This window comes from Heptranchias perlo, chromosome 4 (genome assembly GCF_035084215.1).
Source record: "Heptranchias perlo isolate sHepPer1 chromosome 4, sHepPer1.hap1, whole genome shotgun sequence".
Classification (NCBI taxonomy): domain Eukaryota; kingdom Metazoa; phylum Chordata; class Chondrichthyes; order Hexanchiformes; family Hexanchidae; genus Heptranchias; species Heptranchias perlo.
This window is the reverse complement of record NC_090328.1, coordinates 116,829,993-116,844,759: the sequence shown is the minus strand read 5'-3', so window position 1 is coordinate 116,844,759 and position 14,767 is coordinate 116,829,993. Positions and strand designations below refer to the sequence as shown.

General features: G+C 46.1%; 1 protein-coding gene across 3 annotated transcripts in view; it reads right to left on the bottom strand.

The window, feature by feature from the left end:
- The window catches only part of fam189a2 (family with sequence similarity 189 member A2), an 87,647-nt gene that overhangs the window by 19,190 nt on the left and 53,690 nt on the right, over positions 1-14,767 (bottom strand). For all 3 annotated transcript variants that reach the window (XM_067983520.1, XM_067983519.1, XM_067983521.1), the window contains 3 exons: positions 7,633-7,740; positions 6,316-6,449; positions 3,231-3,360 (listed from right to left, as the gene is read on the bottom strand). In XM_067983520.1, the coding sequence (XP_067839621.1) occupies positions 3,231-3,360; positions 6,316-6,449; positions 7,633-7,740 (372 nt within the window). The remainder of the gene's footprint in view (positions 1-3,230; positions 3,361-6,315; positions 6,450-7,632; positions 7,741-14,767) is intronic.

Genomic DNA, 14,767 nt, shown 5'->3' with positions numbered 1-14,767 from the left:
CCTGGACGTCCCAAAGCGCTTTATAACCAATGAAGTACTTTTTTGAAGTGTAGTCACTGTTGTAATGTAGGAAACGCGGCAGCCAATTTGGGCACAGCAAGATCCCACAAACAGCAATGAGATAATGACCAAATCATCTGTCCAAAACGGGCCAGCAGCTGATTCGCAACATTTGAACGAGTCCCCTGTGATTAAAATCTGCCGAGCATCCAACTCAAACGTCTGGGTGGGAACGCTGTCCATCCCACCGCGAGTTAAAATCAGGCCCCACACCAGAGATTTAGTACAGAATCCAGGCTGACACTCCCAGTGCCAGTACTGAGGGAGTGCTGCACTGTCGGAGGTGCTGTCTTCGGATGAGACTCAGGCAGACGTAAAAGATCCCACAGCCACTATTTCGAAGAAGAGCAGGGGAGTTAATATTTATCCCGCAACCAACATCACTAAAAAACAGATTATCTGGTCATTGCTGTTTGTGGGATCTTGCTGTGTGTAAATTGGCTGCCGTGTTTCCTACATTACAACAGTGACTACACTTCAAAAAGTACTTCATCGCCTGTAAAGGGCTTTGGGACGTCCCAATGTTGTGAAAGGCGCTATATAAATGCGAGTTCTTTCTTTCTGCTTTGTCTATGTTGGGCTGCAGCCAAGGTTAAAGAGTGGAAGTGTGGGGGTGGTTGAATATTCTGGAGTTTTGCTTGATTATTGGTTGGGGATTGGGGAGTATTCACTTGGAGCGTTCCCCTCAGCTGTTTAAAGAGGTCGGGTGCAGTCCATGATAGAGCAAGTTGAGTTCGGCCTATGACAGGGTCTGATGGGCAAGTGGGCCTAGTCTCCTTCAGGCTTCCTTCTGTTCGTAAAGATGTTAAGCGGATTTTGTTTTTAATGATCAAAATATCTCCCTATTCATTCGTGAGGAAGCTCACTCTGTTAAGTACAATCATTATATTAAAAGTGCCTTCTTTATGTAACTAGATACTCCATCTCAGTCTCCCCCAATACAAATACTAACATATTGTTCAGCTAGCTGATGGAATCTAGCCAATGTAAATATTAAATTCTAGACACTTCCGGCCATGGAAAACTTTACTGATATTATAAATGTAAGTCAGTGCATGTCCAAAAAAAAGGCTATTTTATATCCATTCCTCTCAAGTACCCCAGGAAATTTCTGTGTACCATATTTGTAGCAAATATGTAACTCGTGTTTATAATTACCCTACAAATAGCAAACAAAGGAACTCTTACCCTCTGATAAGCATATTAAACACTGTTAACAAAAGGTTCTTGACTTAATATGAGGGCATTATATGTTTAGCAGTCTATAGTTATTCCTAAGCTCTGGAATTCCCTCCCTAAACCTCTCTACCTCTCTCTCCTTCTTTAAGATGCTCCTTAAAACCTTCCTCTTTGACCAAGCTTTTGGTCACCTGTCCTAATATCTCCTTATGTGACTCAAAGTCAAATTCTGTTTGGTAATCGCTCCTGTGAAACTCCTCGAGACGTTTTACTATGTTAAAGGTGCGAAATAAATGCAAGTTGTTGTTGTTGTGGTAATGGGAAGCAATAAATTATTTTAAGCTGTAAAATCAGAATTTGGGGGGGGGTGGGGGGAGGGGACTTTCATCCGCATTCCTGCCTGAAATTGGGCGGAATATCTAGGGCCCACCTTCGCCTCGCCAGGATTTCCATCCCCTGGGACCACTGCTTCCCCCCCCTTCCCCCCACCCTGGAACCATTGTTGCCCACTGCTGTTAGTGGCGGTAGGGGGCGGGGCCAAGTCCCCGACAGATGTTCCTTCTTTCCGCCTGGCGTTACCGGGGCCACCGTGCGGAATGCTGGTGAGCTCCAGGAATGTGGCAGTAACAGTCTCCCCACTACGGAGGGAGACGGCCCAGTAGAGGCCTCCACTCCCTCCGTCGAGGGCCCTGGGATTGGCCTCCAGTGAGACATTGTTTCTGATCTTCGCTGTGCTGCTGCCCCTTTACGGTCCCTCGCTGAATCTTCTGGTGTTTCAGCCCTGACTCACCCCCCACCCCCGGGCTGGAACACCACTGGGATTCTCCTCCTGTGCACTGCCAGGCTCTCTCTGGGCAGTGGAAATTCCAGCAGCAGCCTGCTGCACATACGGAATGAGCCCTGGCCAAGGAAAATGGGGACCGGGGTCAGGATGGATACAAAGGAGCGGACGGAAGTCTTGTCATGCCAGAACTATGCCCCGAAAAGGGGAGTACTCCCCCCCTCTTATGTGTTTGAGGGCGCAATCTAAAACAATGGGCCGGATCTTGCTGGAATGGGGCATCTCGCGACCTGCCCCGTTAGTTAGACATTATCCTGCACCCTTCAGGTCAAATATAATTTGCGCCGTAACTTGCTGGAAGTGCGAGCTGATAACGGGCACGGCGAGGGCAACAGGGCATCTGGGACCTTAGAGAACGAGGGGACCAAAAGACTATATCCTTAATCAATGAGATTTCAGCATTGGGAAAGAAACAGAGGAACGACTGAGAAGGAAATAGGGTGAATTAGAGTCAAATCAGGAACAGAAAGAGGGGGAAAGAAAGATTGGATTAAAAGAGCGAAAAAAGAGAAAGGAAAAGTAACAAAAAATTTTAAAATGTAAAATTTGACATTTTTAAATCTCTAAGAACAATTTACTACCTGCAGGAATGAGACTCAACACTTTAAATTGTTCCCTTTCTGGGCCGTAGAGGTTGATTGGCATTGCATTAACAATTATCAGATAGTTAAAAAGGTACTTACGCTCTTAATTATTAGACCTAACTTTCTGTGGCGAGTTTAATGGGCAATTAACATGCAAATCCAGCAAGTTCTTAAAAGTAACGGGGAGGTTAAGGACGAGATGCCGTTTGTGTGAAGCAAACAGTTGGAGCAGCGTAAATCGACCAGCAAATTCTGGAGATTCGCAACTCATGTGTATCTCTTCATCCCCTGAACTTGCTGGCCAATTTGCACATTAATAATGTCGTGCGTCGTTAACACACCGTTATCTTTCCAGCAAGATCTGGCCAGTATATTTCACCGAAACTACGCCTAGGAAGTCTGAATGACAGGAAGCCGTGAGACTCAAGATCATGACCTTGAGGTGGGAGTCAGGCAAGCCAACTGTTTACTCATCACCTACAAATGTGGCCTTTTTACAAAGCTTCATGATCTTCAGTTGTAGTCGCTGGATAAACAACGCTCCCAAGGGCCTTTACTTTACGTACCTGCTCATCATTCTGGTTGCTCACAACAGCTTCATAAGGGGGGGGTGGTTCCACTGGGCAAAACACCTCAATCCCTTTCATTCTGGTTGCGTAGATGTGCGTCAGTGGAATTACGTCATTGCTGAGAATCCTGAACAACAACAATAACTGTTAGCCTGCAGCTGATACTCAGCTAGCTATAGGACATGGCTAGACAACAGGTTCGAGCCATTGCAGGATTAGCTAGATTGTTATCTCCTGTGACAAGAGTCGTAGTTTTTACTTAAACATGTTGACATTTATATATATAGACATTTGCCTGATTATTCATCAGTGCTGTAAAAGAAACCATTTAGGCAGGCGATGGCAATCTTGATGTACGTATTGATATGAAAACCGTTGCTATGGTGATGAAATATTTGGAAGAACTCTTTGCTAACGATGCTGAATCCAACACTACACCCCCTGTGGGATGCACTGGCATAAAGCAACATAATGAAGCCCCAGCTGACATTTCCTTTCTGTCCACCTGAATCCCAAAGGCCGAGCAAAGCCCGCGAATGTCTGTCCACCTGGGAATTATCGGTCCCGTTCAATACTTATTGATCAAGGTTTCTTAAGCATGCTTCACTAATACAGTACCGAACACTTAGAGGGAAGTGACCAGGTGCTAGGTATCAAGTTGAATAGTGTAATTAGGGGATGGCTTTATTATCGATCACAAGAGGCCTGTTTACACAGCGCTGCTAGAAATAGATGGAAGCAAGGATACACACGAACAACGTGACAGTCTGGGATTGCTCCCCTTCTCCACCCGTTGGAGGCTGGGATATCGGAGTTCCAGAAAATGGCCTTCTTTGGAACCCAGCATGTGGGCCTGGTGAGTCCGGGCATATCGACTGACCAAATGACGGAGGTGGGGCCCACCTAAGATGGAGGGGGTGGAGGGGGATCCAGGCCGTGATAGTGGTGCAGATCCCCCAAGATTTGCCCAGGAAATGTTTTTTTAAAACAAGTTTTAAGACAGTCCTTTTTGTAAGGGAGCTATAAGAGATGTTGGGGGTGGGGTGGGGGGGGGGTGGACACTGAAAGTTATTTCCAGGGGGAGGGCTAGGGTTGCCAACTCTGGTTGGACGTATTCCCCAACTGCCCCGCCCCCACACACCCGCCATTGGTCACCTGACATGTCCGTCCTCGCTGCATCACGCCTTCTCATGGCCAATTGGACAGCGAAAAGACTCTTCATTACCGATTGGATGATTCTTGACTCTCGGTCAAACAGCCATTTTTCCCATCTCCAACATTTTCATAATTAATAAACAAATGTGTTCAAAGAAAATGAAAAAAAACCCTTTTTTTTAATGCCCCAGTGATAGTTCTCCCCCGGGTGTTGATCGCAGCAGCAACCTGGAGATGAATCTCAATTCCTGGAGATTCCAGGCAAATCCTGGAGGGTTGGCAACCCCTGGGGAGGTCACCAACAACCCCCAGCCCAGGACCCCGTGGCCGGACATTCCAGCCTCTATGGTGAGGGGTACACCTCAAGATGCAGCCCCCTAGCCCGCTGCAAATGATGGGAAACCTGGAAACGTATCAGGGCCACTGGCAGAGGGTCTGGAGTCAGGCACAGACACCGAGGGAAGATGCCCCCATGGATTATCGGGGCCTTGATATTGAGTCTTCTTAATTTTAGACACAAGGCATCCCGCCCATACTGTCTTAACATTCAAAAAAATAGCTGCCAGCAGAGGGGAGGTCTGCACTTTTGTATAAAAAGCACACAGGCACAAAACTCTCATTTGGCCAGCATGATACGAGTTACAGCTAAACATGGCTCACATTATAACTTGGGTGTTGCAGGCTGCACTTTGCACAATGCAATTGCTAGTCGTAGAACAGTAATGCAGGGCGCTAAAGAGCTTTTCTAATAAACCAAGGGCTCTGTTTTTCTTACATAGAATGGCATAGAATTCACAGCGCAGGAACAGGCCATTCGGCCCAACAGGTCTATGCCGATGTTTATGCTCTACATGAGCCTCCTCCCTCCCTACTTCATCTCACCCTATCAGCACATCCTTCTATTCCTTTCTCTCTCATGTGTTTATCCAGCTTCCCCTTAAATCCATCTATGTTATTCACCTCAACTACACCTTGTGGTAGCGAGTTCCACATTCTCACCACTCTCTGGGTAAAGTAATTTCTCCTGAATTCCCTATTGGATTTATTAGGGACTATCTTATATTTATGGCCCCTAGTTCTGGTCTCCTCCACCTGGAAACATCTTCTCTACGTCTACCCTATCGAACCCTTTCATAATTTTAAAGACCTCGATCAGGTCAACTTGTTCATCTTCTTCATAATCACATTATCGAACCAAAGAAACCAAACACTGTAAAAACCACTGAAGAATTCCTGAAGGGTAAGCACCAATATTAGCCTAGAGAAGACCCGTCTGTTTGGACCCCTCCCCCGCACTTCACACCCACCCCCCAGCTGGACTTTCAGCTATTTTTTTTTACACAAGGCAGAAACCCAGCGGATCCATGCCATGGACAATCTGTCTAGACGTCCACTCACACATAGGGACCCTCCAGGATTGGCCTTGCGTCTCCAGGAATTAAAGAATAATCTCCTGGACACTGCTGTGAGCAAACCAGGAGAAACATTCATAGGGGGCATTAAAAATGTTTCTTCATCTTCTTTGAACACTTCTGTTTCTTAGTTATGAAAATATAGGAGTTGGGGGATAAAAGGCTGTTTGACCGGGTGGGGCAGTTGGAGGTGGGAGGTCATGTAATGAAACCTCTGGGAATACGTCCAACCAAAGTTGACAACCCTATTCACACACTTCGCTGGGGAGTTTTGGGGCCTATATGTTTACAAATTTAATGGCTAAGGTTGGTGTGTAGAATGAAATGCCCAGACTGGACTGGACTAGACTTGAGCTTCCAAAGGCTTATCAGCTTCATCCCTAAACACAGCTGCTGTTGCACCTGGGAGAGACAAGTAACACCGGGAAAGTTTGAATCAGTCCAGTTTACTACGTGTCCATCCCCTCACGCCCCGAACAAGTGGTAATAAGGTTGCGAAGGATATCCCTCCTTACCGTGGATTAATCCTGGGCGTGTAGGAACAGAAAGTGGAAAAGTACGGAGGAGGTGGGATTGGTGGAACAAATTCATCAGGGTCAGGAATCTGGTGAGACCCTTCAGATTCATCCTGGGGAATCTGGGCTTCAACCTGACAAAGCAAAGGAAGCAACAAAGAACCATCAGAGGTTGTCCCACTGTGGGATAAACCAGGCAACAAGAACAGATTTTGCATACATAAACAGCAAAATATAAAACAATGATAAAACTACATTTTATAACAATAATGTTGAATAAACTGCAAATGAGGAAATTGTGCTATGCTTCCGGGTTGTTCTCTGATTCTAGTTCACTAACAGCCAGCAGTAGAGTGTTGGAAGAAATAATTTTTGTACTTATCACATAAAGGGCTTTTAAAATGTGGGCTTGTCTTGAAATACACCTGGAAATTCTCTATTTAAATGCTTAAAAGCAGCCGGAATATATAGAGTCCTCAATTCCCTTTTAGTTTACATTACCAGGTTAAATATATACATTGCCAGAGAGATACAATAACCCCTCATTTTTTACATTAATGTTCTGCTTCTTTTTTAAATTCACGTTCTTCCCTTTTATCATATTTTGTAGCAATTTATCATCATTTGACAATTGCCCAGCACAATACATCAGAAATAAGGGACTCCATATGTGGAGAATTGCGAGCTTGGACAGAGTTCCCATCACTCCTTGGTGTAGCGTGTTGGAGCAGTGCTGATAGAGGCCCTCAAAGAAAAAGAAAGATTTGCATTTATATAGCGCTTTTCACAACCGTAGGACATTCCAAAGCGCATTACAGCCAAAGAAATACTTTTTGAAGAGTAGTCACTGTTGTAATGCAGGAAATGCAGCAGCCAATTTGCGCACAGCAAGATCCCACAAACAGCAATGAGATACTGACCAGATAATTGATGTTGGTTGAGGGATAAATATTGGCCAGGACACCGGGAAGAACTCCCCTGCTCTTCTTCGAATAGTGACAATGGGATCTTTTACATCCACCTGAGAGGGCAGACAGGGCCTCAGTTTAATGTCTCATCCGACAGACAGCACCTCCAACAATGCAGCACTCCCTCAGTATTACACTGGGAGTGTCAGCCTGGATTTTGTGCTCAAGTCTCTGGAGTGGGACTTGAACCCACAACCCTCTGTCTAAGAATCAAGGGTGCTACAGTTTTTCATTGGGATTGTGTCTCTTGAGTAAAGGCATTGCTTGGAATTCTGGCCATCAAAAAACAAGGTTAGTAACGTTAGCCTTCACAAACGAACGTGTAAATGTACAGGTTTAATAAGCTCACCGTCCGAGGTCTCCTGCCAGCAAATATCTGGAGATATTGTAAGGCAGCTGCCACAACGGACACTGTGGTGGTCAAAGCATTGAGCACACATATAGCAAACAATAGGTCCTGAAAAGAAGAAAGAAAACAATTTAATGAGCCTGCATTTGTCATGCAGAGCTGGCCTAGGAGTCATGGCTGTCAGTGTAGGAGTCATAATTATAAGATAGTCACTAATGAATCCAATAGGAAATTCTGGAGAAACTTCTTTACCCAGAGAGTGGTGAGAATGTGGAACTCGCTACCACAAGGAGTAGTTGAGGTGAATAACATAGAAGCATTTAAGGGAAAGCTCGATAAACACATGATGGAGAAAGGAATAGAAGGATATGTTGCTAGGGTGAGATGAAGTAGGGAGGAGGCTCATGTGGAGCATAAACACTGGCATGGACCAGTTGGGTCGAATGGCCTATTTCTGCGCTGTAAATTCTATGTATTAAGCCCAAGTCCCTTCCTGAAACTGGCACTAGCTTTACTATGAAGCATCTTCTCATGAATTATGCAAAACATCCGACAGGCTGGTTGTTCAGCAATGGAGTTAACGAGCCTCCAGCCCAGCACAGAACGTGGTGCTTAATATGGGCATACATGTCATTCTGCAAGATCTATCAGAATCCATTATACTTGAACCAAATTGGAGCAGAGGGGCATCAAATGTAGTACGGGTGTGCAAAAGGGGCAAATAAGCTATTTATAGTTTCTTGTAATTCAGTACGTACAAAGGAACTCAAAAAAATATATCTCTTGCAGGCGTTCCGTGTAATGGATTATTTAGACCTCGTTCAGCTTTGCCTGGATTGGTGTAGATTTCACAAATAGAATTCTTCAAGGTTAAAGATTGTTCTCCTTCAAGCAGAGAAGGTTAGCAGGAGATTTAATAGAGGTGTTCAAAATCATATGGGGTTTTGATAGAGTAGATAGGGAGAAACTGTTTCCACTGGCAGGAGGGTCGGTAACCAGAGGACACAGATTTAGGGTAATTGGCAAAAGAACATGAGGGGAAATGAGGAGAATTTTCTTTTATGCAGCGAGCTCTGGAGGGGGAGGGTTGACAGCCAGAGGTCGTGGTCCATATCGGTACCAACGACATAGGTAGAAAGAGGGATGAGGTCCTGCAGGCAGATTTTAAGGAGTTAGGAAAGAGATTAATAAGCAGGACCTCAAAGGTAGTATTCTCTGGATTACTCCCAGTGCCCCGTGCTAGTAAGTATAGAAATAGGAGGATAGAGCAGATGAATGCGTGGCTGGAGAGGTGGTGCAGGAGGGAGGGCTTTAGATTCCTGGGGCATTGGGACCGGTTCTGGGGGAGGTGGGACATGTACAAGCCGGACGGATTGCACCACAACAGAGCCGGGACCAATATCCTCACGGGGAGGTCTGCTAGTGCTGTTGGGGAGGGTTTAAACTAGCTTGGCAAGGGGATGGGAACCTGAGCATGGATTCAGAAGGGAGAGAAGCAGAGCTGGAAATGGAAGGCAGAAAATGAGTAAGAGAGTTTGAAAGGCAGAGGAAACAAAGGTTAGAAACTAGACAACAAAGGAGTTTGGTGGTACTTAATGGTATATATCTCAATGCAAGGAGTATAGTGAATAAGTCAGGTGAGCTAAGGGCACAGATAAACACGAGGAAGTACGATATCTTAACCAATACAGAAACATGGCTTAAAGAGGGGCAGGAATGGCAGCTCAACATTCCTGGTTACAGGGTATTCAGACGAGGGAGAGGGGGATAGAAAAGGAGGGGGGGATGGCAATATTGGTTAAAGAAATAATAAGGGCTGTGAGGAAGGATGATATGTTAGAAGAATCATCAAATGAGGCCATATGGGTTGAGCTAAAGAACAAAAAAGGGACAGTCACACTGCTGGGAGTGTACTATAGACCCCCAAACAATCAGAGGGAGATAGAAGAGCAAATATGTAGGCAAATTTCTGAGAAGTGCAAAAATAATGGGGCAGTAATAGTAGGGGATTTCAACTACCAGAATATTAACTGGGATACAATCAGTGCAAAAGGTATAGAGGGTGCAGAATTCTTCAATTGCATTCAGGAGAACTTTTTTAGCCAGTAGCAAGCCCAACAAGAGGGGGGGCAATTCTGGATTCAGTTTTAGGGAATGAAGCTGGGCAGGTGGAAGGAGTATCAGTGGGAGAGCATTTTGATGATAGTGATCATAATACAGTCAGGTTTAGCGTAGTTATGGAAAAGGACAAAGATAGAACAGGAGTTAAAGTTCTAAATTGGAGAAAGGCCAATTTTACTAAGCTGAGAAGTGATTTAGCAAAAGTGGACTGGAAACAGCTACTTGAAGGTAAATCAGTGTCAGAGCAGTGGGAGGCATTCAAGGGGGAGATTCAAGGGGTTCAGAGTAAACATGTTCCCACAAAGAAAAAGGGTGGGACTGCCAAATTTAGACCTCCCTGGATGAGGAGAAGCATACAGGGTAAAATAAGGCAAAAAAAGGGACGCTTAGGTCAGACACCGAGAGTTCAATACTACAGAAAGCCTAGAGGAGTATAGAAAGTGCAGGGGTGAAATCAGAAAGGAAATTAGGAAAGCAAAGAGAGGGCATGAAAAAATACTGGCAACTAAAATTAAGGAAAACCCAAAAATGTTTTATAAATACATAAAGAGCAAGAGGATAACTAAGAAAAGAGTAGGGCCTATTAGAGACCAAAAAAGGTAACCTATGTGTGGAGGCAGAAGATGTGGGTATGGTTCTGAATGAATACTTTGTGTCCCTCTTCACAAAAGAGGGGGACGATGCAGAGATTGTAGTTAAGGAGGAGGAGTGTGAAATATTGGATAGGATAAACATAGTGAGGGAGGAAATATTAAAGGGTTTAGCAGCTTTGAAAGTAGATAAATCACCAGGCCCGTATAAAATGTATCCTAGGCTGTTAAGAGAAGCAAGGGAGGAAATAGCGGAGGCTCTGACCATCATTTTCCAATCCTCTCTGGATACAGGTGTGATGCCAAAGGATTAGAGGACTGCTAACGTTGTACCGTTGTTTAAAAAGGGAGAAAAGGATAGACCGAGTAATTACAGGCCAGTCAGTCTAACCTCGGTGGTGGGCAAGTTATTGGAATCAATTCTGAGACACAGTATAAACCGTCATTTAGAAAGGCATGGAGCAATCAAGGACAGTAAGCATGGATTTGTTAAGGGAAGGTCGTGTCTGACTAACTTGATTGAATTTTTTGAGGAGGTAACAAGGAGGGTCGATGAGAGTAGTGCATTTGATGTAGTGTACGTGGATTTTAGAAAGGTTTTTGACAAGGTCCTAAATGGCAGACTGGTCAAAAAAGTAAAAGCCCATGGGATCCAAGGGAAAGTGGCTAGTAGGATCCAAAATTGGCTCCGTGGCAGGAAGCAAAGGGTAATGGTCGACGGGTGTTTTTGCTGCTGGAAGGCTGTTTCCAGTGGGGTCCTGCAAGGCTCAGTACTAGGTCCCTTGCTTTTTGTGGTAGATATTAATGATTTGGACTTGAATGTGGGGGGGGCTTGATCAAGAAGTTTGCAGATGATACAAAAATTGGCCGTGTGGTTGATAATGAGAAGGAAAGCTGTAGACTGCAGGAAGATATCAATGGACTGGTCAGGTGGGCAGAAAAGTGGCAAATGGAATTCAATCCAGAGAAGTGTGAGGTAATGCATTTGGGGAGGGCAAACGAGACAAGGGAATACACAGTAAATGGGAGAATACTGGGAGGTGTAGAGGAACAAGGGGTGCATGTCCACAGATCCCTGAAGGTAGCAGGACAGGTAGATAAGGTGGTTAAAAAGGCATACGGGATACTTTCCTTTATTAGCTGAGGTATAGAATATAAGAGCAGGGAGGTTATGCTAGAACTGTATAAAACATTGGTTAGACCTCAGCTTGAGTATTGCGTACAGTTCTGGTCACCACATTACAGGAAAGATGTGATTGCACTAGAGAGGGTACAGAGGAGATTTATGAGGATGTTGCCAGGACTGGAGAATTTTAGCTATGAGAAAAGATTGGATAGGCTGGGGTTGTTTTCTTTGGAACAAAGGAGGCTGAGGGGAGATTTAATTGAGGTATATAAAATTATGACGGGACTAGATAGAGTGGATAGGGAGGACCTATTTCCCTAAGCAGAGGGGTCAGTGACCAGGGGGCATAGATTTAAAGTAATTGGTGAGAGGATTAGAGGGGAGCTGAGGAGAATTTTTTTCACCCAGAGGGGTGGGTGTCTGGAACTCACTGCCTGAAAGGGTGGTAGAGGCAGAAACCCTCAACTCATTTACAAAGTACTTGGATGAGCACTTGAAGTACCGTAACCTACAGGGCTACGGACCAAGTGCTGGAAAGTGGGATTAAGCTGGATAGCTCTTTTTCGGCCGGCATGGACACAATGGGCCGAATGGCCTCCTTCTGTGCCATAACTTTCTATGATTTTAAACTCATCAGGATCAACCTTTTCAAAGCAGAATTTAAGCCGATATTTGTTAGCTTCTACACATCTGGACTGCACTGCCTGAAAGGGCGGTGGAAGCAGATTGAATAGTAACTTTCAAAAGGGTTAAAATTTGCAGGGCTATGGGGAAAGAGCAGAGGATTGGGACTAATTGGATAGCTCTTTTCAAACAGCCGGCACAGGCAAGATGGGCTGAATGGCCTCCTTCTGTGCTGTATGACTCTATGATATTTGGTCCCAATTGATGCCCATACAATATGGTGTGGAGATGCCGGTGATGGACTGGGGTTGACAATTGTAAACAATTTTACAACACCAAGTTATAGTCCAGCAATTTTATTGCTGGACTATAAAATTGCTGGACTATAACTTGGTGTTGTAAAATTGTTTACAACATACAATATGGGTTCTATTCAGTTGGCTTCTCGGCCTGCTCATCCCTACACAACAGCCCATAAATTTGTAAAGCTTCCAAAACGCAGAATTCACACCTTCTAAACTGTTCAAAGTGGATCAGTTGGAATCTGATGGAACTGATTGCAATTCATGTTATTCCATCTGTCGTCTGTGGTGTAGTAACGATGCCATGTGTTGGGAGTGAAGGAATCCATAGCTGACTGTAGAATGAGCTTTACTGTTTGTGCCTAACTGCGTGCCTGACGCTTACATTTGATGCTCGGATGAGATGTTAAAAGAGTCCCTCATGCCTGGTACCATTCTAGTAAATCTCCTCAGCACCCCCTCCAAGGCCTTGACATCCTTCCAGAAGTGCTGTGCCCAGAATTGGGCACAGTACTCCAGCCGGGGCCTAACCGGTGTTTTATAAAGGTTTAGCATAACTTCCTCGCTTTTGTACTCTATGGGCTCGATTTTAGCACCCGTTATCGGGTGCATTGGTGGGGAGGGGGCTGCGAAAATCGGGGATTCCCGGGGCGGGTCGGGAGCCCGGCTCCAACCCGCCCACTTCTGGGTTCCTCAGTGACGCGCTGACATGTGCGCGCAGCCCCCGCATGTGGGACTCCCGCCGGCAATTAAAGCCAGCGGGGTGCCACTTAAGCTATTTATTTTGGTATTTCAGGTCGTTTACAGACCTGATTAACGAGATATTTTAGGAGGGGTGGGATTTTACAAACAACTGGGACTGTTTCCCGTACTGGGGGAAATACTTCCAGTTCAAATGGACGTGTTGCAGCCATCAGCCTGTGGCAGCTGCAAAGGTCCATTTGACAGGTGGGGTGGGTGGGGAGACCCTCACTCATTACAGGAGGCCACTCTGTCACTTTGGACAAAGTTTGGCCTCCACCACCCTCCTCCGAACAATAAAATTCACAAACTTGCATACTTACCCCGGGGTCCAAACACATGTACCTACCTTGCGGACCCCCTCAGATGTACATCTTCCGGATGGGGGCCGCTGTAGCTGCAGTCATGACCTCCTCGGAGGGCGAACAGCATCACCAGCCTCGCTGGCCACGCCGTCCACCTCTGACACGTGGAGCTCCACAACACAGTGCTGTGACACATCCACCTGCACAGCAGGAGGGAGGGCTACCGCAGAGAGAGATGCGTCGCAGAGGGCACTACCCTCGCCACAGGGTCCACAGACCGAGGCTCAGCTTCCTGGACCTCTCTGAGCAGCAGTGCACACGGAGGCTCAGAGTCACTCGACATGTAGTCGTGGACATCTGCAGCCTCCTTCATGCCGAGCTGCTCCCGGCTGGCCCGAACACCATCTTCTTACCTGTCGCTGTCAAAGTCACCACTGCCCTCAACAACTTCTCCTCCGCATCCTTCCAGGGTGCCACCGGGGACATCGCCGGCGTCTCTCAGTCGTCTGCACAAAAGAGCCCTGCAAATACACCTACACCCACTCTGCAGTGACACAATGGGTGGCATCAGGTGTGGGTCTTCATTGTGATCCTCAGGAAAGGGCATTATTGCACAAACCAGACAAGATTCGCAAAGACGTGGCAGTAGTGGTGCCAATATAATATGTAAAGTGAGTTGATCAGACATTAAATATAAGTAAAAACCATGACAAACTCTCAAACACCCTTGTGCATCCCCTTCATGCTCACGACACGTTTGCCTTACGCTTCCTACTGCACATATGTGATACATACCCTGTGGCTGCAGCACAGGTAGTGGCAGGTTGAGTGAGGCTGCCTGTGAAAGAGATGCATGAGAAGTTGAGTATGAGATGGAGCCATTAGATTGTATGAGGATTGGGTTGAGTGGTAGTGGCGGGATGAGTACTGGCGAGGTGAGTAAGTGCAGGTAAGATGAGGATGAGGTTTGAGTGGGTGTGAGGAGTAATGTGACAGAGTAGTGTTGGCAGTGCAGAAGGAGATGTGGGGTGGGGGCGGTGATGTGGCAGACGGAGTGTAGGAGAATGAGTAAGTGTACTCACTTTGACTGACCTACTTAGGTCATTGCAGCGTCTCCTGCACTGTATACAGGTGCGTGATATGTTGGTGGTGCAGGTGACCTCCTCTGCCACCTCGAGCCAGGCCTTCTTTGTAGCAGAGGCAGGCCGCTTCCTCCCGACTGCCAGGGGGACGATCTCTGTCCTCCCCCTCCTCCTCACCCCATCCAATAAGAGCTGGAGTGAGGCATCATTAACCTGGGAGCAGCCTTCCCCCTGGGCTGCTCCA